We start from the raw sequence: 26,699 nt of genomic DNA, 5'->3' as shown, positions 1-26,699 counted from the left end.
AGAGAATGAAAGAGAGAGAGACAGAGAGAGACAGAGACAGAGACAGTGAGAGACACACAGAGACACACACAGAGGATGAAAGAGAGAGAGAGACAGAGACAGTGAGAGACACACGCAGAGAATGAAAGAGAGAGAGAGACAGAGAGAGAGAAACCCTCTTTGCCACATGTGATCTGTCGTGGGTTTTGCTGAGGTTGGCTTATTTAATCTTCCTCTGAATTGGGAGTAGCTTTGAGATGGGGCCGGGGTTTAGTCAAAGCAGTAACACGGTCTGACATAAAAACAAACCTCTTTCTCTCTCAAATTAAAAATTCTGACAGATAACATCAAGAACACGAGGTCCCAATTTTGAAAATAGGACTAGCCTTATTTTTCTAAGAGGGAAATTCTAAATGTTTTTTTTTTAAAGTGTCACCTTGCTTGTTCAAAATAAGGATCACAAGATCAAGGCAATGTGTGGCTTTTTAAGAATTCTCGAGGCTGCTCTTAGAGCTTTAAACTAAGTGGGCTGAGGAAGGGGGAAGTTGGGGTCAGGAAATTTAGCCAGAAGCTGGGTAGGGTAGTGCAAGCCTGTGATGATAGCACTTGGAGGGTAAAGGCAGGAAGACGGTTACAACACGGAGGCTAGCCTGGTCTACATAGTGAGTTCTAGTCCTACCAGGACTACAAAGGAGGGCTCCTAGCTCAAAACAGGGTGAATAAGAAATTTAGCCCAGATCCACCAAAATGAACCTCAAATAATAATTTATATCTGAATTATAGCTTTTCTTTTCTTTCTTTTACATATATAATTATGTGGTGACTGTTGTTAGGATATATACACGTGAGAACAAGCATTTGGGGAGCTGTTGGACCCCCTGGAGATGGAGCTGAAGTTGGCTCTGAGGCATCAGATATGGGTGACAACGATGGAACTCTGGTCCTTTGGCAGAGCAGTCTGTGCTTTTAACTACTGAGTCTTCTCTTAACCCTGGCCCCGTTCCTATTTTATAATAATTTACCAATTGTACATAGCTCGCATGTGTAGTTTCTGAATGGAAAATTGGAAAATGTGTGTGTGTGTGTGTGTGTGTGTGTGCAAATCAAAACAACAATCCTTTAACAATCAGTTTACCATAAAAACACTGGTGTAATTTTTTTTCCTCACAAAAAAAAAAAAAAAATTACAAAGGCGTGGTAATTTGTTTGACTGCCGCTGTTCTCCAGACACCAGGCTGCTGAGGGGACAGTTTCCAGTGAGGCAGACGGAGAGCAATTAATGCCTTAATGGAGGTGCAGTTAGCCCTAGAGGTCTGTGCTCACGCAAGCCTTCGGAAGGGGAGGGGGTGACAGATGGAGGCCTATGCACTCTTTCGTTTCCATGGGCACTAGGCATGGGACGTCCGTGTCCTCACTTACCAGAATGTGTCCTGAGGTGTCCCGTGAGCGCGTCTCTCCTTTGGCATGCGTAGTTGCAGAGGTGACACTTAAAAGGTTTTTCCCCTGTGTGCAGCTTAATGTGGCGAAGGAGATTACCTTTCTGAGTAAAAGATGCCCCGCACTGATTACACTGGAACGGGCGTTCACCTTCAGAAAGGATGAAAAAGGAGATCGCTGATCACAAGGTACGTGGGGAGGCGGGCGCACAGATTAGAGGCCCAGGGTAGAAGCCCATCTCGAGGCACCTCTACCCACAGCGACACAGATGGCTTGGGGGCTGCGTTCCTCAGGGGAAGGGACCTGTGGGATCTTCCTCCTTGAAGAACGAGCGCTCCCACTCAGAACAGCTCTTCTGGCTGTCCGCCTTGTCAGTGCCAAGGGACACAGGCAGGTTCATGAGCTTTCTAGAGGCCCCTCCATTTCTTGGCATCTGAATGCAGCTGCCTCTGAAGAAGAGGCTCACAGATTCCAGCCTTCATTTTTGTACTTTTGAGACCAGGCCTCGCTGTGTAGTCCTGGCTTGGAACTCACTCTATAGACCAGGTTAGCCCCAAAGTCACAGAGGTCTGCCTGCTGCTGCCTCCTGTGAGCTGCTGCTGGAATTAAAAGCCTCTGTTTTCTTTGGTGGTTTTGACTCCCCACCCCCACCCACCCCCTTTTTGGTAGGGTTTTCCTCTGTAGCCCAGGTTGCATGGAACTCATGATGGTCTCCTGCTGCGGCCTCCCGAGGACTGAGACTGCGACACTGAGAAACTCTTAGATACAAGATGTAATAAGGCGCCAAGGCACTAGTCTGTCTTTTTAGTCTCTGCATCATCTGGAATCTTGTTTACCATAGGAAGAAGTCTTTAAGACTGACGATAAAACTCATCCCCTTCCATGCAGAGTGAGAGGACCTGCTTTTGTGGATGTGCCTTGTAAAAGCACTTGGAAGACTTCTCAGAAGCAAAGCATACAGTTCCGCCCCTGCTCACTGACTAAGCAGAATTGTTTGGCTAAAATAGACGGCTGTTCTTAATCTTTCTCTGTGTGTCTCTCCTTGTCTCTATGTCTCTCTGTGACTCTGTTTCTTTCCATACATCTGTCTCTGTCTGTATCTATGTCTTTCTGTCTCTCTTTCTGTCTCTGTCTCTCTGTCTCTCTTTCTGTCTCTCTTTCTCTCTCTCTCTCACTCCTCTCTCTCTTCTCTCCCCAACCCCCTTCTCCCTCTCTGACTCTCTCTGTCTTTCCAGAGTCTTACAATGTAGCTCTGGCTGTCCTAGAACTCACTGTGTAGACCAGGCTGGCCTCAGACTCAGAGACTGGCTTGCCTCTGACTCCCGCATGCTGGGCTTAAAGGTGTGCACCATCACACCAGGCCTCTGCTAGTCTTTTTTTTTTTCCCCCCACAGTATTTGCAATGCGTTTGCCAAACCCATAGTGAAGCACAAACGAGAGGCACTGGGTAAATTGGCAATGCAAAAAGAGACATCAACATTACAGCAGACAGCCATGAAAGAATCCAAAGAAAGACCCCAATTCCACCCTTTGCTCCTCACAGGGCTGCATGAGGACAGGTTTGAGGACGGACGGATGGAAGAGGCTATTTACCGGTATGGCTTCGCTTGTGAACCATCAAGACGTTGAAGCTAATGCAGGATAAGCCGCACACATCGCAGTTCATCTTCCCACCGGTGGGTCTGCTGCTGTCGTATGGCCCGTGTCTCTCCAGCTTAATGTTTTCATAGTCGCTGTACTCTCTTGCATAGCTGTAAGGTGGTTCGCTCTCCTCTGCGTCTACCATGGGCTCCGGCTTCAGAATATTCTCGTCTCTGTCGCTGTACTCATCTTTCACTTTCATCATCAAGTCTTCTGCAGGGGACAGAGGAGCAAGACATGAGCGATGACTGCTTTGAAGCTGTGAAGTGGCCCAGAGAACAGATCGAGACCCACAGCTGACAGTTAAGGACCGAGGAAGCTCATGGGATGTTGTATGCAATCAAAACTAGAGAGTGCCGTGAGGGTGGCCATTTACTGTTTGAATTCAGAACCATGGTTAGAGCAACACACGCATGGACTCACACACACAGCTACACATTTACAAAAGCTCACACACACATGCACATATGTGCATACACAAGTGCACACACATGCATATACATGCACACACGAGCATGCACATATGTACACATGCACAAAAACATGCACACACGAGCACACATGTGCACATACAAGTACACACACATGCTCACACGAGTACATGAACATGCACAAATGTACACACTTGTGCACACATGAACACACACACACACACACACACACAACACACACACACAAAATGGCAGCATCCTAGGCTGTCCAGAAGATTAGAGACACCAAGTTGAGGTGCGACCACACAAAAAGACCGTGAAACAAACATTCTGAACAAGTTATCCCTAGTCCTTGGAGAGAAGAAACGTTCTCAGATCTTATTTTTTGGTGGCTTCAGTTAAAAAGGCAATGAGACATGGTCTTTGGTTTCGAGATGAACCTGTCATTTTGATGCTACAAAGGTTTTCATGAGGACCACGAATATTGAGAGCTGAAGATTTGAAACGGGTTTTTCTGGGTTGAGGCTTTGCCCCTTTCCTTCTGTCTGAACTGTGGGAAGATCCTCTTATCTCTGTCTTGGGAGAGATAGAGACAGCATTGGAGGCAGAGGAAAGCAGAGGAAATCTGGTGCTGGTGAACAGTGTTGAGACAGACAAAGGAAGTAATTCAACCCGGGGAACCGCTTCTGCTGATCTGGACGAGCTGGGAGCAACCCAATCAGGGGAAGAGAGATCTAGACCCAACCTATGAGTAAACTCAAGCCTCTAGATTAATTACAGGACTAGGCTTGAGAGGAGGGATTGACCTGACCTAAGTGAGTTGGATGACTAAACACTGTTCTTTAAAGTGCTGTCACTCTGTTGAGCAGATGGGAACAGTCCGGGGGAACGGAACACAGAGTGTAAGCAGCAGTGTAAGTGTAAGTGTACTTCCTGATGATCTCTTCAATCATGCTACAACATGTGTGTGTGTGTAAGTTAATTCACATGTCACTCTTCAAGAGCTGTTCACCTTGTTTTTTAAGGCACAGGTCCCTGGGACCTGAAGTTCAGTGACTTGGGTTCAGCGAGCCAGTCAGTGAGCACCAGGGAGCCTCTTGTCCCCACCTCCCCAGTGCTGGGATCACAAGCGCCTGCCATTGTACCTGCCACTTTATTTGGGTGCTAAAGATCAAACTCAGGTCTTCATGTGTGTGGCAAACGCCTTGCCAACTGGAAGGACATGAGACATGCAGAAGGCTGGCTGGACATGGGGGCACACACCTTCAGTGCCAGTTCTCAGAGGCCAAGGAGGCAGGTAGATCTCTGTGAGTATAAAGCCAGCCTGGTCTACACAATGAGTGTCAGGCCAGCATGGGCTACAAAGTGAGATCTTGTCTCAGAAAATAAAATCAAACAACAACAACAGAAGATATGGAGAAGGGGTTTATATATTAACCCCCTCCAAAACATAACAAAACTAAAACATTGCCTCATGAGACCAGCATGTAAGACGTAGTAAAGTTTGCTGGCTTGCTGTATAGATAGATGCTTATTTTCTTTTTCAAGCACTGAGTGATTAAACATTGGAAGCTTTACTTTCCACAGAGAAGTGCAAATCGGTGGATTTTAGAGCAAAAGAATTTAGAGATTGGCTACGCCTCCCCCTTTTCTCCTTCTGAGACAGGAAACGTGAAGCAGAGACAAGCCATCCACTTTCCTAATTTTACACAAGCAGTTCCCGGCACGGCTGTGACGAGGCTGCTGTGCTCCGGCTGGAGAGATGGCTCAGCAGGTATGAGAGCTCGCTGCTCTGGCAGAGGACCTGGGTTTGGTTCCCAGCGCCCACATGGAGGTTCACAACCGCCCACAACACCAGCTCCAAGGGCTCTGAAGCCCTCCTCTAGCTTCCACAGGAACACAGGTGGTCACAAACACACTACCAGTCAAAACATTCATACATGTAAAAACTGAATTAAAAAAAAGCTAAACTTAAACATCAGGTAGTTGAGTTGGACCCCATACACCCACAGAGAAAAGCCTAGGTATCTGTTTAACAACTCCATTCCACACCCTTCTTTCACTGGGTAAAAACCCAAAACACTGTGAAAAAAAAAACCCACGATATTTTTAAAAAACTACATCCCTTCCAAAACATATCAGAAGTGTTGATCCCGTTACCACAGGAGGAAGTGCCCCAGCAGCTGCACGGGGCTTGCTACCTTCCACCCCGGTTTCAATTTTCACTTCTATCAGGGTTACCTTTCATCTATATTAACTGTGTTTGCTTAATAGAGCAAGACAAGGCCTAACCACCATCGGCAGGGCCACACTGTTTCACTGCTCGTCACGGGCCGTGGTTCACAACCGCTTGGCTGCAGCAAGGGACGGCTGCAGAGAAAGCTCAACATAGGCCACACTGCCTCCCGATGCAGCTTGGTTAGACAGGAATTGATTTCTGTCTTACAGGGAACTTGCCTGCCTGCCTGCCCTGCCTGCCTGCCTGCCTTGCTTCTCTCTCTCTCTCTCTCTCTCCTCTCTCTCTCTTCTTTCACTCTTTCATTCTCTCTCTCTCTCTCTTTGTCTGTCTGCCTGTCTGTCTGTCTCTCTTCCTGGATCTTGCCTGCTTTCGTGTGGAAGCAGTTTCCTTGAATGTTATTTTTTCTTTTATCACCATTTAGGAGAAGTGTGAACCCAAGGCTGGTGTCCCCCTCTTTGCCTCTGTTGTTCCAGCTGTGGGTGACATCCCACCAAAGCTTGAGTGCACTTCAGTTTGCATGTGGGCGTTTAAAAGAACCTCAACGGAAAAACGTCTTCTACTGAGAACCAAAAAGACCAGCAGATTGAAAGGGCCAGCAGAAAAAGAATCCTTTCCACTTCGGTGAGAAAATGTGAGCAGGCAGTGGTGCCCCCCACCTTTAGTGCCAGCCCTTGGGAGGCAGAGGCAGGTGGATCTTTGAGTTCGAGGCCAGCCCGAGGTACGGAGTGAATTCAGGACACCCGGGGCTACAATGTAATGTAACTAATAAAGTTACCAACTTTATGGTTTACCATGGAAAGGCAAACAGAGGTGCAGACTCAAAAAACGGGAGAGACCCAAAGGTACAGACAGGATTCCTGAGAGGCTACTGGGCTTAGCCCTCAGCCTCCAAACACCGGCCACTGATTTCAAACTGGGAGAGCCACCGGACTCCCTAATGAAGAGATTCACTCCATTTTTCTGGAGCCAGAGAACACAGGCATTCTACTAATTCCTCTAGAAAGCAATGAGAAGTGTATCCACAATCAAACTAATAAGCTTCAACTACGAACTGATTCATTCCCAGGAGGGCCAGGCACTCCCCTTCCGGTCTCCAACTGTGGACTCTGTGACATGGAGACATCACACCTACTTAGTCCTTCAGACTTCAAATCGTCTAGGGGCAAACGACTTTTTTGTGTGTTCGTTGCAGTCTCGGTTCACAAAGAACCTAAGCTCATCCTCTCTCCTAATGGCTTTCTCGTTGGATTTACACTTCCTGCCTCTTAGCTCCTCAAAATCCCCTGGAATCTGGCATCTGTAATTGACTCAGTCCCCTGTAACAGTCTACTGTTTGTAAGCACGGTGTTGAACACAGGCCACTGTCTCGTTCCTCTTTCTGTGCTCCTGCTTCTTCAAGGACATGGTACCTCTTTTCCGATTGTTTCTTTCACCACACTTACCTCCTAAGCTCTGTGGCTAACCCTCTGGTCCACCCCCCCCAATACTTCTCTGTGTCAATTTCATCTGTTAAGGCTCCAACCAAGGCCTCATAGGATTAATCCCCGATGGATACAGTTCCAGATGAGATGCTTTCTTTCCTCCTTGCCAATCCTCTTCCCAAATCCTCTAAAGTCAAAGTCTTTCTTCCCCGTTACTCAAGCTGCAAGCCTCCCGTCATCCTCTGTTTTTCTCGGTTGGGCCGCACATTCAAAGATGCTCACGCACTGCCTCCCGCGTCCATTACTCCAGGCCCCGTGTCCTCTCCTCCCACCTGGAGCCTTCACGCTGTGGATCCTTTCCAGTTCATCCTGTGCTCTATGGTTTGTCCTAAGACTAGAGCACAGCTCATGTCACGGCTCTCCCAAAACTCTGAAATATTCTCTACTGCCAACAAAATAAAGTCAAAATGCAGGAACAAAACTAAAAGGGCTTTTTGGGATCCGGGCCCAGCTTATCCTTGAGGGGTTGGCTCTTAATGCTCAGATCTCGTTATCCATTATTCCCATCGCCTACACAGTCTTCCCCAACACTGCCACAGGCCCAAAGCCTACATATCGTCTGAGGCAAAATTAATACGCCGATATCGCCTCCATGGCTTCCTGGATTCCCTAAGTTGGGAAATAGCCCGTTCTTTATCCCTCTAGTCTATTTATAAACCCTCTCCTATTCCCTACAGCTATTATTAACTGAGGGCAGAACACCCCCCCATCGTGTGTGTGTGTGTGTGTGTGTGTGTGTGTGTGTGTGTGTGTGTGTAAAACTCTACACTCCGCTTAGCCCAGTATCTGCCTAGAGCAGAGGTGGGCTGCACTAGAGAAAGGTGTCAGAGACAAAAGCTCGCATTGCTCTTGCTGAAGACTTTAGTTCTGTCCCCAGCGCCCACACTGGGCTACTCACAACCGCCTATAACTCTAGCCACAGGGGATCCAGCTGGTGAGGAGCTGGGCTTAACAGTGCACACCCGATGTCCCGGCTGCTCAGGAGGCTAAGGTGGAAGGACCACTGGAGCTCATGGGCCTGAGAATATCGTGGGCAATATAAGGAGACTCCGTGACCACCACCACCAACAACAACAAAATCAAATAGAAAAACATACTCTCTTTTAACTTTTAAAAATCATTTTATCTTGTAGCTGGGTATGGTAGCAAATACCTTTCATTTCAGCCCTTGGAGGTAGAGGCAGGAGGATCTCTGTGAATTTGAGGTCAGCCTGGTCTACAGAGCAACCTCAGGATAAGCCATGGTTATGGAAACCGTGTCTCGACAACAACGACAAAATAAGAGACAAATTATTTTATATCACACGTGTGGGTGTTTTTTAACGCATGCGTGTTTGTGCATTACTTGCATGCCTGGTGCCTGCAGAGGCCAGAAGAGGGTACCAGATCTCCTGGAACTGGAGTTACAAACAATTGTGAGCCACTTTGTGGGTGCTGGGAATCAAACCTAGTCTTCTGGAAGGGCATTCTCTTAATTGCTGAACCATCCTCTCTAGTCCCCAAATCCCCCCTTAACCAAACCCAAATAATAACAACAACCAAACCAGCCAGGAATGGTGCTACAGGTCAGTAGTCCCTGTGCTTTGAAGGTGGAGACCGAAGGATGAGAAACTCAAGGCCAACTGGGACTACATAGTGAGATCTCGGACAGAAGCCAAAAACAAGTCAACACAAGAACAACAATAACAAAACAAAAAGACCTCAGAAGACCAGGGGCTGCATGTGTTGTTGTTTGTTGTTTGTTTGTTTGTTTGTTTTCTAAGACATGCTTTCTCTGTGCAACAGTTCCTGGCTGTCCTGGAACCTCTTCCTAAACCAGGCTGGCTTCCAACTCTCAGAGCTCTACCTGCCTCTGCCTCTCGAGTGCTAGGATGAAAGGCTTACACCACCACGGCCTGGCAAGATTGCATGGTTTTTTAAAACAGAAATTGTGGAACTGCTGAGGCAGCTCAGTGGGTAAATGCATTTGCCTTGCAAGCTTCATGATCTGAGTTTGATTCCTGGAACCCTCCGTGGAAGGATCTGACTCTTAAAAACTGTCCTCTGACCTCACACGACACACTGTAGCCTTTATGCACCCTACCTCCCCATTTCCCACTAAGAAGAAAATAAAACCTGGATACTTCAGGAGTCCCACCTTGCTCTACTAATTAGGGAGAAGGGCCCCCATCGTCGGAGGACGGTTTAAAGGCAGTGCTGCTGCACCTGGTACGCATAGGCGCTGGAGAGAACCAACCCCGTGGGTGCTGGATTGAAGGCTTGGTCCGATTAGGCAGGGGGTGCTTTACTTATTGAGTTACATTCCCAGGCCAAGTCTGCAGTCTTTTGCAAAGTGAACAAACTGTCTGCAACATGGGCAATCTCACACTTGGTTTTGTAAATGCCAAACCTTATGATAATTAGATCAGGTTTCTCAGGCAATTTGAACGGACTCTTCGAAAAGCACCAAGCTTCTTAGGCACTGGCGAGATTTATTCCTCAAGTCGGTGGGGGGGGGGGGAGAGGGATGGGTCTCTAGGTGCTCGCTTTATTAGTAGTCTTTCAACTGTAAGTTTAATTATGATTCGCCTTTTTTGCGTGATCTATTTCATAATGAAAAAAATATTAAAGGCTTCCTAAGTAAATTTCGCGTAATTGAACTTGTGGAGAAAAGAACACGGCAAACCACAAACTGCTGATAAAACTAATTGCTCTACATTCCCAGAGGGAGGAAAAGATGTCTAAATTGAATCTAACCCATAGGAAATTAGATTAAACTAAACTTTCTGAAGGAGCTGCTCTGGGGGACAATTGTTCCCATCGCTGCCTGCTTCTGGAGGCCGCTCAGGAGGATGGCGCCCGCACGCACACAAGCACACACACCCCCTAGAGAGAATTTTGTAGGCTGAGGAGAACAAAGGTTTGGCTCACTGGGGCGGACGCACATGGTTTCACTTCCTGGGGTGATGCTTATCACTTGAAAGGCTCCAGCTCCTGGAGTAGACATTTTTTGGTTTCACCTGAGACACTGCAAAAACAATGGGTCCTGGAAAGGATCCAACCCCTAAATCCTTCAGGGGCGATAGCAGCCTCAGCCAACTGTGCCTCCGTTTGTTTTTACAGGCACATAAAATGCTCGGCTGGAGAGCAGACCCCATCAAAGACACACAGCACAGGCAACATGGGTTCCTCGGGTGACTCGCTGCTTCAAGGAGCATCCGAGTATTAACAGGGGGTGCTGAATTTCCACTCTGGACTGGGAGACCTCGATACAGAACAAGAAGGGCCAAGGGCAGAAGAACAGCCCCCAGTTTGCCTGCGACATGGGCAGAAGGGACAAAACAAGACAGAGGCCGCTAGACCAGGAAGACAGAAAGGGGCGATGTTGTTCAAGTGTTTTACAAGGATGGAGGGTCATAACCATGAAATCCTCGGCACATGCAAAAGTCAACTGGATAACAAAGACGTTTAATCATCTTAATGTGGCATTTTAATGATGCACCGACTTGCTATGCCAATTCAGAGATAATGAGGCCCTAATGCTACAGATGTTCAGCCAGGCTAAGAGAAGGGAGGGGGGATTTTCTAGCATGCCATTTTCTAACTATCCAATTAAACAAATTGTGAAAGCACCTAGATAGTTTACCAGGTTTTGACAGCTGTTAATAGGATTTAGAAGCCTGACAGAGGGAAAGAGCAAGACGGGAGACACAGGGTCCGTAGGTGTCTTGTCCACACACGCGGGTAACGAGAACCGATCAATCCCTCATCAGTGCAAAGTCTGCGCATCTTTCCCAGGGTGCTTTGTGTCAGGAATGTAAAGGCTGGAATGACGGTCCTTCTCGTGGTCTGGCCCAGCATTTTATGTACGAAGGAATCCAAGAGAAAAAAGAACCTCTGATATTTTGAGAAGGACAAGGAGGGGTTTGGGTGTTTCACTACTAAAACTCTAAAGTCTCAATGCACATTAAACCTCTGATCAACGGTTTGCAGGATCTGTTACGGTTTCTCTTTTCATGCCTTTAAAGACAAGATGGCGGGCGGTTATTGATTTTTAAACTGCCCATTTTAAGGTCAAGGAAACCTGGAAAAAAAAGTGACCCAATCTACAAGGGACGAGATGCTACGATCTCTCTTGAGCTAGATATTTGCCTGGGAAAGGGGCTCATTAAAGCAAGTCCTCCTTGGCCTTTCAAATGTCTCCGTAAAGAATCTGCACACTGGGTAAACCATGCCACTTCAATTGCAAGAGAATTAGCATTCTCTCCCGAAGTTACAAAAGACCCCCCCCAATGTAACCGAGGACACCAGTCTTTGCCTTAATTACTGACCGTCGACACAGTTCATTCCCATACTAGTGACAGTGACATCGTTCAGTGCTTTCGGTACGTTTCTTGGCTTTCCATTTAAGAGAGAAGATGGACAATGTCCAACATCAGGAATACTCTGTACCCAGGGGAGGCGAGGTTTCAGCAACCTGACTTAGGCACGTTTTTTAAATGTCACGGGACCCTTCATTGGAAACAATGGAAGGACTGAAGGACCAACCAGCACATGAAGGCTTCTCCTGAACCACAGAGCATCGCTTAGCTCCGCCCATCCTAAAGCCCATCCTTATCCAGCTCCGACCCTAAAAGCTCCTGTTGCCTTTGTAAAGCACCTGCGTTCACTTCCCAGCACCCACGTCGTGGGTCACAACCTTCTGCAACTTAAGTTCCAGGAGACCAATTGCCCTTTCCTTCTGAGGCCTCTGAGGGCACGAGGCACGAAACTGGAGCACATGCATACACACAGGCCAAACAGTCATATACAGAAAATAATGCAATAGGAAATTTACAGAGGTTTCCTTTACTTATCGTTCTAATCTGTATACTATCTGGCACTTGTAATTCTGAGCAGTAACTGCTATGTATTTAAAAAAAAAATGAATGAAAATACAGGCTGGAGAGATGGCCCTGTGGTTAGAGCACTTGTTGCTCTCGGAGAGAACCCAGGTTCAATCCCCAGCACCCACGAGGTGGCTCTCAATCATCCAACGCTCCAGTTCCAGGGGATCCCTCCCTCTTTTTTTGAGACAGGATCTCACCCTGTAGCTCTGACTGTCCTGGAATTCACTATGTAGCCCAGGCTAGCCTCACACTCACAGTGCTCCAGCTGCCTCTGCCTCTTGAGTGCTGGAATTGGCGGGGTTTTTGTTTATTTGTTTTTGTTTGTTTGTTTGTTTTTGTTTTTTGGTTGTTTGTTCGTTTTGAGACAGGGTCTCACATAGCCCAGGCTAGCTCTGAACTCCTGGTTGTCTTGCCTCCACCTTCCAAGTGCCAGACTTACAGGAGTGCGTTTGTCTTCCTTTTTCTCCATCTTTTTCTTTTTCTTTCTTTCTTTTATTTAAGCATTTACTTAGGGGCCAGGGAGGTGGTAAGAGGCTTACTGCACAGCCCTGAGGGCTAAGTTGGGACCATAGCATCCCAGTGAAAAGCCAGGTAGTCTGGCAGTGCCCTTAGTCCTGGCACCGGGGTGGTGGGGGGTAGAGGAGCCCTGGGAGCTCAGAGGCTAGCCAGTCTCGCTTAACGAGTTTGTACCCGGTCCCACTGAGAGACCCTGTCTCGCAGAATAAGGTGGAGAGCAATCGAGGAAGACGTCTGACACAGACACACACCCTTCCCGAACACTCCAACACGAACGTAGACATGTATGAACGTCTACACACACATACACAGCACATTCATTTCAAAAGTTTAACGCATGTTAAAATGTAATTCTGAGGACAATTCAAAAGCTGTTGATCCAGATGTTATTAAATTGGCTAAAGACCTTCTGATTGTCACCATATCAAACTCAGGGTCACAGGTGAACCCAAATGTCTTCCACAGTCACAGCACACAGAGCTCCTAGTGTATGTAATGTGTTGTGGGAAAGATAACACGTTTATTCTCTCATGGACTGGGAATCGTTTCAAAACTGCCCCAGAACCTGTAGACTCCGTTACTCTAGGAACCGAATGAATGAATGAGTGAATGAATAAATGAATGAGGAATGCCTCATGTAGCCTGAACCAATTCACTGATAACAACCAGGCCAAGGAAGGAAGGGTTCTGTTTTTTCAAACTTTTTCCTTTTTTATTTTATATTCTCTCCTGACTCTTACTGCCGCTGACTGCCTGACCCTATCTCGCTGCTGAGCCCAGAGACACGGTTAGCCACTTCCTGGTTTTCTACACTTGCGTCACGCTCAACAAACTACCACATTAGCTCCCCACTTCTAGGTCTACCCATCCCAGACCAGCTTTGGACTATGTGGCCAGGGTGACCTTGAATTTCTAATCCTCCTGCTTCTGCCTCCTCAGTGCAGGGATTCTAGGAGTGCTGGGGATCAACCTGGAGTTTTGCACATGTGGGACAAGTTGTCCTCCCACTGAGCTCTACCACCCTCCACTCCTGACCCTTGGCAGGGCTTTGCCTCGTAGCTCAGGCTGTCCTAGAACTCATGGCTGCCGTGCTCGGCCTCCTGAGAGCTGGAGTTATGGGTGTGCACATCCGTGTTCCGCTCCCAGGAGCTGCCGATTGTTCTCCTTGCCCCTTCAACGGTGGCTGCTGGGCTTGGTGTGGAGTCTGCTCACCAAGCCAACAGGAAGGAGCAAGGAAAGGAGGTGAGAGGGGAAGAAGATGAACGATCACTCTACTCTTCGCCTAAAGTACAAAATTAGGGTTGATGGTGTTTTTAAAAATTGCACAGATTGTAGTTTTGCCTAAAGCGAGCGCATTAGCAGAGAGGAAAACCAATCAATTGTTCTAAGGGAAGCTGTAGCAATCAGACCCAAAGCACACAAGGAGCTACCCGGGGAGGGGGAGGGAAGGCGGGGACGGGCGTCTCGGAGATTCTTCTTCTCTTAATATTAAATTAATTGAAATAAAACACGTGTAAAGAAAGAGTATAAAGTTGACCATCTGTAACGTATTACTTGAACCTCCAGCCCTCCTTTCCATTCACCGTTCCCTTCCTGACATTCAGATAATGAGACGAGAGCGTAAGGGAGCGGGAGGGCTCTGCTGTCTTCTAGGTGAATGTGCACCATTAAAGCACACCAGGGAATACGCTATCTTGTCACTGGAACGCACTCATCCCCAGAGCGGGGGAACGCAACTGCCTAACAGCTGCCCAGTCACACACTGGAGGGGCTGCAGGCAAAGGGACATCCCAGCTCCACCATAGACTGTGGAGGGAAGGCTGCCCCACAGAAGGAAACCGGAGCAGAAGCTGCCCGGCGACCTGAGCCCACACCTTCTCTCTGTCGTACGGAAATTCCTAGTGATGCCTGAAAGAGACGGTGTGGACTGTTCATACTCGAAGAAGAAAGCCGAGACAGACAGCCACAGGAGAATGACAATATGGAATCTATTTTTTTTTCTTTCCGACTGAAGCTACAATCCAGTGCCTCGCACTAACCGGCCTATGACTTTAAGGAGAATTCGACTTCTGTGAATTTTCTCATCGGGGCAATGATAGCATCTGTATCTCACGGGGCTTCACAGGAATGAAACCCATCGTGCTGTTACACGGTCCAAGTGTACTTGTTAGCATGCGGTATGTGCACGACCTTGATTTAGACAGAGATTTCTTAGCTATGACACTAAAGTCCTGATTCATAAACAAGAGTGTCTCATGATTCAGTAATAAGACCAACAGCCCAGTTGAAGGCACATGAGTGGGTGGAAATATAACTCAAGTGATAGAGCGTTGGCCTGGCTGGACAAGACCTTAGGCTCAGTTGCTTGCACTATCAAAATAGATTTTTAAAAAGCACGCAGGAGGTTGGGGGTTTAGCTCAGTGGTAGAGCACTTGCCTAGCAAGCACAAGGCCTTGGGTTCAGTCCCCAGCTCCGAAAAAAGGAAAAAAGAAAAAAAAAAAAAGCACTCAGGATGTCCGCAGTGATATTCCACGTAAGAGAGTGTACAAATGAACCATGGGCCAATGACAATAGTTACCATTGTCCGTTAGAGAAATGCAGTTAAGACTACACGATGCCTCTTCACGCCCACTGGAAAGATTAAGTTAAAACACACACACACACACACACACACACACACACACACACACACACACACACACGGACACAGGGAAACCATAATCCTCACATGTACAGATGGCGTGGGGATGGAAAATGGTGTAGCCGTTTGAAAACCATTTGGCATTGAGGCAAGCAGCCTCCCAAAAGCCTCCCGTTGATCTTTGCTTCCTAACACCTATGACCTTGGAGTTCTCTCTCCCTCGTTGTGGGTCGGACTAGATGATTCGTCTCCCATGAGCAGAAGTTGGCAGAAGTGGTTGGAGCCATTTCTGTGCTTAGGTTATATAAGATGGTGACTTGGTTCTTGCCTTCCCTCCCATCCTGATGCTTTGTGATTCTCTGGTAGGTAAGCCAGCTGGTTAGCTCAAGTGGCCAGGAATTGGAGCCAGTGCCTGGCCAAGCTCCAGGGGAAAACATGCGGCCTCTTGTCTAACAACTGTTAAGACTGACTCCTGACCATGACCGTTAGTGAGTTTGGGGTTGTCTCTTCTCTCGCCAAGTGTTCAGAGCTGACAACAGTTCAGGCCGGCGTCTCCATCAGAATCCTGGAAGAGTCTGTGAAGCAAAGGACCCAGCTACGCTACGTCTATACTTCTGAGACAACCGTTTGCACTGTCTTCAAATGGCCCAGGTTTGTGGTAATTTCTTACCCATCAATTGGTATCCAATATAGGCAGTTCCCTATAAAATTAAACATAAATATACCAAACAACCCTGGAATTCCACTCCTAAATATATACTTGAAACAAAAACGTATGCTCACATAAAACCTATATAATAATGTTCAAAGTGCCATCATGCTTATGGACTTGTGAACTGAACAAAATGGTCTGTGTCAGCAATGGAATCCTACTGGGAGAGCGCCTTTCAGGAAAATGTATACCTGGCTGAAAACCACACAGCCCACCCCTTCGGTGACAATAGGAGGACAGACTGAAACTCTCTACTCCAAGAGTCAACAGGACACTCCTATGTTTAGTTACGTTATTATCAACTCCAGACAGATATGTAACCTCTTACTAACTTGTGCCAGAGCCCATGGGCACGCAGCTTCTTGAACTCGCTTGCTCTCTGCTTCCCTAATAATTTCATGGACTATGATTGTTAATTAATGGTTATAGCTGTGGCATCAGAGGCAGCAGAAGGGCACAGGGAGGTCTTCACACACGTTCAGGGATGATGGCTTTCATACGACAAAAGAAGGAAATAGAGTTATCTTTTTTTTTTGCATGGCCTCAGAAATCAAGCTAGTGCAGCCTGAAGGACCTGAAAAGCAAGGAACGGGTCACATAAAAATGCCAGAGATGGTTCTGGGATTCGAGCAATAAAGGGTGATAAAGGACCACACAGTTGTCGCTACGGTTTGGTGAGTAGGAAGTATGGCTGGAAGCCTAGAATGACTTGGGAGAAGCTAATCAAAGCCTTTCATATTTTCTGTGCACTTCCTTGAGGAATACCAAAGGGTACCAAAGGCTTGGCTGGGATTTCTGCCTCCGCAGGCGCAGGTGTGGGAAGTCGGGCTCTAACAAATCTTGTCACTGTCTTTAATGCCACCAGACCAACAAAAAAAATAGCAAAATATCTGTCACGATCCTATTTTTTACATCTTCAGTTGACATAATTAACAAATTTATTATGGGTAAGGTCACACATTATTTTTAATTATTAAACTGTGGGTGCCCATATGTTACTGTTTAGACAGTGTCACTGGCTGAGGAGGAGAGTTTTGAAGACCGTCATTCCCGGCGACCTCAAATCTAGCTCCAACTGCAGCCAGCGAGGGGAGATTTCAACTAGGCAGCAAAATGAGAAAACATCTGCGCTTACCAGTCAAAATGAGAAAGGTCACATGTTAAACCCAGTTAATCTTGTTTATTGGTGTTTGAAGGTTATCCACCAAGGGCAGGATTACCAGGGCCCTCCTTCAGGCCTGACTCTGACATCTTTATTCATTCTGCTGCGTGTGAGATGCTTGAAAAATGCAAAGCCCTAGAAATTAGCCTGTCCCTTCTAACTCTGAACTGGAATACTCTGTCTACCTGTTGCTGGGCCGTCAGTTAAATGCTAGAAAAGACCACCGAACAAAAGAGTCCGGGGAGGTTGACTATTCTCTTAAAAAATATCTCCTAATTTCCATCCGTTGTTTTTGTATGGGTAAAGCACTCAAAACATCCCTCCATCAAAATCAGGAAAAATGAACAGTCTTGATCGGCAAGAGATAAAAATAAAAGATGGCCCTAGGATTGGTTTGGGGACTGGAGAAGAGAAAGGGCCCCGGCTAGGAACATCGCTCAGGGGTCAAATGCCTACCAGACCTGAGCAAGGACTTGGGTTCAATCCCCAACCCTAATCGGCCGGAGGGGGGAGAGGAAGGAAGGAAGGAAGGAAGGAAGGAAGGAAGGAAGGAAGGAAGGAAGGAAGGAAGGAAGAGGGTGAGTCTATCTTGGCCTATCTCGTGATTTTTTTCACAATTAGCATATATTATTCTCTAAGCAGAAAACAAGATTGTTTATGTTGGACTGACAACATGAAAATATCATTAAAAAAACATTGAAATCAAGAGCCCTGTCGAGATGGTCCAGTAATTAAGAACACTCTCTGCTCTTCCAGAGGACCAGGTCGTCAGCACCTACATCAGGATCTCACAATTGCCTGTAGTCCTCGGTCCAAGAGATCTGACACCCCCATTCTGCCATTCATGGGCATCTGCACACATACATACTTAGGCACACACAGACACACCAAAGAAACAATTTTAAAAAGTGAGCCCTAGGGTTGGGGATTTAGCTCAGTGGTAGAGCGCTTGCCTAGCAAACGCAAGGCCCTGGGTCCCCTGCTCCGAAAAAAAGAAAAAGAAAAAAAAAAAAAAAGTGAGCCCTAACACTTTACAAACAGTGGCTCGGTATTCAAAGTTTTTCACCAGTGCCCTTAAAAGAAATTGGAAAGTCTATGCTTCTGCCTTATATGCTGAGACATTAAGAGGTATCGGGTTAACAGTTACAATGTTTCATCATAGTTTACTCTTAAAACTGTTAAACAATTCCGTCTTAAACACTGGAGGCTCTGCATATGTCTATGTTGTCACTTACAAAGTTCACTTTTGAGAATCACATAATAGGTTACAAAATGTTTTCAAAATATCTGTTTCTTTAGTAAACTTATGATTCTGTGACAGACCACACCCATAGCTATTCAGGGGTGCAGGTGTCCATTGGCTACAGATGGAGCTGTTACTACATCTTTGTAAAAAGTATTCAGGCTGGTCAGTGGGTAAAGGGGCTTGCCGCCAAGGCTGATGACCTGAGTTCAATCCTCAGAGCCCACGTGGTGCGAGGAGAGTCGGCTTCTGCAAGTTACCTTCTGACCACACACAATGAATGCAGTAATAGCTGTAAAAAGGTATCTAATGAACAGCAGTATTAGTCATGAGATTTAGCCCATCATAAATTAACAGCCATCTAATAACGGGAGGCTGGGTGGTGGCCACACCTTTAATTCTAGTGCTCGGGAGGCAGAAGCAGGTGAATCTCTGAGTTGGAGGCCAGCCTGGTCTACAGAGCGAGTTCCAGGACAGCCAGGGCTACACAGAGAAACCCTGTCTGGTGTGTGTGTGTGTGTGTGTGTGTGTGTGTGTGTGTGTGTGTGTGTGTGTGTAATTTCCCCATGACCTCTATTTCTAGTTTGCTTTTGCAATAAAATCTTATCCTAATGTTCTGCTCTTATGAGCTGTAACCTTCTATTGTCTGTACCTACACCCCATAAACATCTTGGTGTATGCTTCTTCATTAAAATTACATGAGAAAAATAATTTCACTTATTTTTGTTGCAATGAGGTGCCACATGTAAAAAAAAAACTATGTATCGAATTTTGTATTCTTATTTTTTTATTATTTTTGAGGCATGGTCTCTCTATTTAGTCCTGGCTGCCCTGGAACTCTCTATGTAGCCCAGGCTAGCCTCGACTCACAGTGATCCTTCTGCTTCAACAGATTATAAATAGAGGTATAAGGATTGTAGGTCTGCTCAATGCTTTTCTTCATCAAATTATTGACACTAATTGATTAAATAATATAGCTATAGTTCTTATTTAGTAATTATCAAGCATACAAATGGAAATAATTAGCAATCACTCTCTCTATTAAAAATTGGTCTTTCTGTTTTTCAGGCTGGTCTGAAATTTGCTATGTAGCCAGGGCTAGCCTCAAACTCACACTGCCCTGCCTTTGCCTCCTGAATGCTGGTACTGTAGGCATATTAAGGCAATGTTTCTGAGAAGAGCAGAGGGGAAATCATTTATAGAAGTTTGGTCAAAGAAATTATCCAAAAGGATAGTTAGACTACCCTGGAAGTAGTCACCTTAATGATGATAAAAGATGAACCTTCCTTTTATGAGTTGGAATAGGCTTGTTGGGAAGGGAGAATATCAACCTCTGTGAGACCAGTTTCAGGGAAAGAACACACTGAAATCAAGAACCTAGAAATTAATTCTCTTAAAATCATCCCCACCCACCAAAGTTTGAAGATCATTGCTAACAAAGATCATAGTTTGGGGCTGGAGAGATGACTCAAGGCTAAGGTTCATTGCCCCCAACTCATGAGTCACATCGCCAAGATGTCCTTACATGCTCATTACTTGATTGAACAACAATTGTCTAGTGAGCACTTGTGGACAATGCCCAGATGAATGAACAGATGAACAGGTGGGTGGATAGGAGATGGATGAGTGGGTAGGTGGGTGGATGAATGGATGGATGGATGGGTGGGTGGGTGGATGGGTGAGTGGGTGGGTGGATGGGTGAGTGGGTGGGTAGGTGGATGAATGGATGGGTGGATGGGTGAGTGGGTGGGTGGGTGGATGGGTGGGTGTGTGGGTGGATGGATGGAGAGGTGAATAGATGGGGGCAGATGAGTGAGTGGGTCGATGGATGGATAAGTGGATGGATGGATGAATGGATGGATGGATGAACAGATGGGTGAATGGGTAGATGGATGGATGGGTGAGTGGATGAATGGGTGGATGGGTAGATGGATGAGTGAGTGGGTGTGTGGATAGATGGATGGATGAGTGGGTGGGTGGATAGATGGACAGATGGATGGGTGGATGGATGGATGCATGGATGAATGGATGGGTGGGTGGGTGGATGGATGAATGGATAGGTGGATGGGAAGGCAGAAACAAAAGTAACAAACATAGACATTTACTGTCTATTCAGAACTCCAGTATTAAAGAATACAAACAGGTTCATGGCATGTGTCTATAGTTCCAGACCTTGGAAGGCTGAGGCAAGAGGATCACTCTAAGTTTGAAGTCAGTCTGGATAACATAATAAGTTCTAAAATATACTGGAATCTTGTTTTTGAAGAAGAGGAGGAGGTGGAGGAGGAGGAAGAAGAGGAAGAAGAGAGGGGGAAGGAGGAGGAAAATTCTTTAGGGCACAATAACCTGCAGTAGGCCCCTGCCATAGAACAGTATAGTAAAAAGGAGCTATAACATGGAGGTGATTGGCCTTCATCCCACGGGAGTGGGTAGGGAGCAGCTGCTAGGTGAGTCTTTAGAGCTCTTTAAGTGGAGTGTATCTCATGGCAACTGTGCCCTGGCTGAATGTCTCCGCTCTTGCTTCATGCTTTCTGTGACAGTGCACATAGCCTATACTCATTAACTCCCCAATAATGGGACCTCTAGACTTTATAAGTTCTACATCCTACTTGCTATGTTAGTAGAGAGATCTTGTCTCTTACATCACTGTCCTTTGCAATAATTAGAAATAACACCCCCCAACACACACGCGTGAACACACACACACACACACAGCGTGACAGCCAGGTAGGAGTGTGTTCTGTCCCTAGTCTAGCAGTGAGCTGGTGGTGCTAAATAGTCAACATGGCGTGGGGAAAGGCCTCCTGTAGCTTGTTGATTTCAGTGCTATAAATACTCCACATCACAGCCCGTTTCTAGCTACCAATGCATAGCCTGCCAACTCACAAAATTCCTGAAGATTTCACAAGTGACTTATATGCCGGCTCTGGCACACCGCCGGGATCCCCTCTGTCCCTCAGCAGGGTTTCCTCACATGATAGCAAACTGTGCAGAGAGCCATCGTGGGCCAGTTTCCCTAGCTATTGCCAAACTTCATCTGAGCCCAGAATTCACTTGGCAGGAGCAGCTGCTCTGACATGCATGCTCCTGTGGGCGTCATGCGTCCATCAGCCTGACGAAGAAAAAGATGCCAATACTGCCATACCTCAGAGACCACTGTGCAGAGAAGGGCCACTGTCCCCAGGGAGCCCCTAGAAACAGCAGGTAGACCGCTACTCTTTTAACCCTTTCAACTGCCTATTCTTCTGCAGATAACATTCCTTTAACTTAACTGTGCTTCATGGGTTGGCTAAAAACAGAAAGACAAAGACGGAAAGAAAGACAAAAGAGTCAGGAAAGAGAGAGAGAGAGAGAGAGAGAGAGAGAGAGAGAGAGAGAGAGAGAGAGAGAACCCAGAGATGCTTTTGTTTCTGTCAAGAAGATTCAAGGAGAGACATCTTGGTTTTATCACCAACACAACCACAAATTGACACAGGGGAAGCTGTGAGTCTCTGCCCATCACAACACGTACAGAAAGGGTGAATTTCTGCAGGGCAAACTACTGATGTTGTGAGATAACTCCTGCATCCCATGAGCAGGGGGCCGCGCTCTGGGCTCAAGAGATGTAATATTTTGATAAGATGTGGTACTTCCTCTCAAGGCAGGCATTTGCGTGCACTGAGCGACACTGCTCACTGGAGCCTTAGTGAGAAGAGGGGAAGCTGACTTGGTCTCTCCCAGGTGCTCCAACCACCCCTCCCACACACGGACGTACAGCCTAATTAGCATCCAGAAGCCGCAGAGGTGGGGCGTTCTCTCTCCCTCCGGCAGCATCAAAGTAGCTTGTGTTAATGTTTCTTATAAGCACAAGACGATCACAGACATCAAAAAGGATTAAGACTGGTGTCAGATGTGTGTGTCATGGGCCTGTATGTAATCTCAGCACTCGGGAGAGCCTGAGCCACTAGGAGGAGGCTAACTTTGGTGACACAGTGAGTTACAGGCCTGAACTACAACTGGAGCGCCTTTTCCACTCCTTCCCCACTCCAAACAGGAACCTATGCTATGCAAAGCTACTGAGGCATAGAGCTATGTTTTCTAAGGAAGAAAGGATTTTTCTTTCCCGCAAACTTTCCAAGTTCCCATCTTTATCTTAAGCTATTTTGTTCAAGGAGTCACCATAAAAACTATCTAAAACCTTTCCACAAAGTATCAAGTTCAATCTTTTTTTCTTGGAACCAGGCAAGACCTAAATAGATACACTGAGGGCTCAGCAGGCAGAAGTGCTTGCTACCAAGCCTGAGGACCTGAGTTCAATCCCCGGATCTGCATGGTGAAGGGAACAAACTGACTCCCCAAAACAACAAAAGTCTCTGAAAACTAGGATTAGAAGAGGCCAATGTTTTACTTCAGCCTAAGGATACCTTGGGTAGAGACCGTGAAGCATTGGAGCATCCTCCCAACGAGGTGAAAAGGCCACGACAGAACCCCAGTTCTTCCTTTGGTCCTTCTTCGTCTGAAACTGAATTCTCATTGTCTCTGTTTTCCACACAGGAAACGGAAGGGGTCTGCCATGAGCATGCCGGTTAGGAGGGCAGGATCCTACGTACATTTACCAATAGAATTATTTTCCATCTTTGAAGTTTTAGAGACCCTGAGTTAGGTCACCAATGTCCTGTCTTACTAGGTCCCTGATTTCTGTCCTCTCTATCAGCCACTGTCATGGTTAGGAACCAAAATGTCCCCCAAATGACCCACGCTAGAAACTTAGGCTGACCTGTCACTGGAAGAGGTGGGGCCTAACTGGAGGAAGAGGGTCACTGGGGAGTCCTTGAAGGGTACTCGGGTCCTCTCCCTCTGTTTTGCTTCTTGACGACCATGAAGTGAACAGCTTTGTCCAGTGGACTGTCTGCCATGATTATCTTGTCATGGCCCCAAAGTGATAGGCCAAGCAGCCCTAGGCTGAGACCTCAGGAACTTTCAAGCCTAAATCAACCTTTCCACTTAATATTTGCTTTTGTTTTGTTTTTGTTTCCTTTTTGTTTCGTTTCTCCTTTTGCTTTGTTGAGAAACAATGTATTCCAGAGTAGAGGGCAAACTTATTTTGTTGTCAAGGTTGTCCTTGAACTCCCTATCCTCTGGCTCCCGCCTCCTAAATCCTGAGAGTATAGGCATGTGCTAGTTTCCTCTTTTTACATTTTTTCTCCCCCCTCCTTTTAGTGAAAATAGATTTTTTTTAATTGCACCTAATCTATCCTGACTACAGTTTTCTCTCTTTGACTCTCCCCAACCTCCGAGTCTAGACCAATCCCCCGACCCCGTCTGCGGGCTCCAGCAATCTTTGGCATTTAGTTGTGCTTGTCCCCTCTGATTCTTCTGGGCTAATGACAGTTTTTTGGACTTTTTTTGCTCAGAGCAACATTTTAACTCCAAGCTCTACTTCTTGTCACAGGATTTTCTTTTCTATGTCACTTCCTCTCCTCTTCCAAAGATACCAGCCATGGGAGTTAGGGCTACACTAGCCCAGTGTGACCTCAACAGCCATAGGAGTTAGGGCCACACTAACCCAGTGTGACTTTAACTCAGTATGTTCTTAACCAAGAATACCCACCATGACCCTATCTTGCTGGCATTTCAGATCTAAAAAGATGATCCCAATGTCGTCTGTGTTCAGAGAGGTGGCTAGGACACATTCATCGGATGCTTAGCGGGGCTCTTTCTACTGCTCAAGATCAGTCTAATGACAGCTCCAATTAGCTATCAAGAAGAGAGAACCAACAATTTTTTTTGATATATTTCTTTATTTATATTTCAAATGTTATTCCCTTTCCCGGTTTCCTGTCCATAAGCCCCCTATCTCCTCCCCCTCCCCCATAAGGGTATCTCCCCCACATCCACCCCCCCTCACAGTCCCCCCACCGACATTCCCCTGCACTGGGGGTCCAAGGTCTTCCCCTTCCACTGGTGCCCCAACAAGGCTATTCTCTGCTACATATGCAGTTGGAGCCATGGGTCAGTCCATCCATAGTCTTTGGGTAGTGGCTTAGTCCCTGGAAGCTCAGGTTGGTTGGCATTGTTGTTCTTATGGGGTTCCAAGCCCCTTCAGCTCTTTCAATCTTTTCTCTAATTCCCCCAAACGGGGTCCCGTTCTCAGTTCAGTGGTTTGCTGCTAGCACTTGCCTCTGTATTTTTTTTTTTTTTTGGTTCTGTTTTTTCGGAGCTGGGGACCGAACCCAGGACCTTGTGCTTCCTAGGCAAGGGCTCTACCACTGAGCTAAATCCCCAACCCCCTTGCCTCTGTATTTGACATGCTTTGGTTGTGTCTCTCAGGAGAGATCTATATCCGGTTCCTGCCAGCATGTACTTCTTAGCTTCATCAATCTTATCTAGTTTTGGTGGCTGTATATATATGGGCCACATGTGGGGCAGGCTCTGAATGGCCGTTCCTTCAGTCGCTGCTCTAAACTTTGCCTCCCTATGCCCTCCTATGGATATTTTTGTTCCCTCTTTTAAGAAGGAGTGGAAGCATCCGCATTTTGGTCATCCTTCTTCTTGAGCTTCTTGTGGTCTATGGATTGCATATTGGGTAATTCAAGCTTTTGAGCTAATATCCACTTATCAATGAGTGCATACCATGTGTGTTTTTCTGTGATTGGGTTACCTCACTCAGGATGATATTTTCTAGTTCATTCCATTTGCCTATGAATTTCATGAAGTCATTTTTGATAGCTGAGTAGTACTCCACTGTGTAGATGTACCACATTTTCTGTATCCATTCCTCTGTCGAAGGGCATCTGGGTTCTTTCCAGCTTCTGGCTATTATACATAAGGCTGCTATGAACATAGTAGAGCATGTGTCTTTGTTGTATGTTGGAGCATCTTTTGAGTATATACCCAGGAGAGGTATAGCTGGGTCCTCAGGTAGTAGAATGTCCCATTTTCTGAGGAACCTCCAGATTGATTTCTAGAGTGGTTGTACCAGTCTGCAATCCAACAATTATTCTTATATAGTAATGACAGCTCGGCAAAAGTAACTCTGAGCCTTTTCATTCTTTGTGCCTTCCAATCCAGTTGAGGCACATCGTTTCGTGTGAGCTGCTGGACGTGGTGGCACGCACCTTTAATTCCAGCATGCAGGAGGCAGACTGGGGTGGATCTCTGTGAGTCAAAGGACAGCCTGGTCTACACAGTGAATTTTAGGCTACTCAGGTGTACACAGTGAGACATTATCTCAAGAAATGTAAGTTTGGCAACTAGGCTTCTTTTTAAAAACATTTACGTGTACGGGGGTTTTGTGTACAGGTAATCTGTGCACCAGGTGCATGCCTAGTGCTCCTGAAGGCTGGAAGGGGGCAGGGATCCCCTGGAACCAGAATTATAGGTGCTTGTGAGCCAGCATACTGGTGCCAGGATTGGAACCCAGGACCTCTGGAAGAGCAGCCAGTGTCCTTAACCACTGAGCCATCCCTCTAACCCCCAGGCATTCCTCTGTCTCTGTCTCTGTCTCTGTCTGTCTGTCTCATCTCTATTTGTCTGTCTCTCTCGTTTTTTGATGTGATGGGTTAAATTCTGTTGCATATGCAAATAGTTCCAGTTAAGACATAATTAGGCATGTAAGCAATTACTAATCAAACATACTCCAAAAATCTCGGTTCTAAGACCACAGCGTGGGAGAGCAGGGCAGTATGAGGAGGCCTGGTGAGGAACTAACTTGAGCTGGTGTAAATAGTACTAGTGCCTGAGCCGACAGCCTTACGTCTTCAGGAATAAAGGAGGAAGCAACTGAGCAGGAGCATATCATTTAGTCTACGTGCAATTTTATTTCTGCTTAATTGTGTAAATTACAGGGGTATGAGCTGTCCTCATTAGAGACAGATAGCTTCCTAATTTTAGAAATGATTAACAGTTACAGTCCTTACTGATGTCACTTTCAAATGTTTACACGAACAGTTTCTTGAAGATTATGTTTGCAAGTCAAATCCCACCCACCGTCTGTCTGTCTTTATAAATAAAGTTTTATTGGTTGCATACCCTTGTCCATCCCTTTATGCCTTCTCTGATTGATTTACACTGTGGCAGCTGAGTTGAGAGGTCTGTAATAGAGGTTATACGGTCCACAAAACCCAAGATATTTATATATTTATTACCTGGCCCTTTACAGAGTAAAAACTCTGCCAACCTCTGCACTGGGTTCCTGGGAATATTATTTTTAAAAATATTGTTTTAAAAACGTATACTGTTTGCAGAGTGAGAAACAGGTGTCTGTGTGGCTGTACAGTGAGATCTGAAAACATGTGACGATGGACATTTCTTTTCATTTTTAAGTTCTAAATTAAACACAATTTTAATTAGTATGAATTTAACACACT

At 46.3% G+C, this 26,699-nt stretch overlaps 1 protein-coding gene across 1 annotated transcript in view; it reads right to left on the bottom strand.

Annotated features, from left to right (window-relative positions):
• The window catches only part of Ikzf3 (IKAROS family zinc finger 3), an 85,496-nt gene that overhangs the window by 23,623 nt on the left and 35,174 nt on the right, over window positions 1-26,699 (bottom strand). The window contains exons 4-5 of the mRNA XM_032913964.1: window positions 3,010-3,270; window positions 1,399-1,566 (exon numbers count right to left, since the gene is read on the bottom strand). Coding sequence (XP_032769855.1) covers window positions 1,399-1,566; window positions 3,010-3,270 — 429 coding nt within the window. The remainder of the gene's footprint in view (window positions 1-1,398; window positions 1,567-3,009; window positions 3,271-26,699) is intronic.

Source organism: Rattus rattus, chromosome 9 (genome assembly GCF_011064425.1).
Source record: "Rattus rattus isolate New Zealand chromosome 9, Rrattus_CSIRO_v1, whole genome shotgun sequence".
NCBI lineage: Eukaryota > Metazoa > Chordata > Mammalia > Rodentia > Muridae > Rattus > Rattus rattus.
The sequence above is the reverse complement of the archived record's forward strand: the minus strand, read 5'-3'. Positions and strand labels throughout refer to the sequence as shown.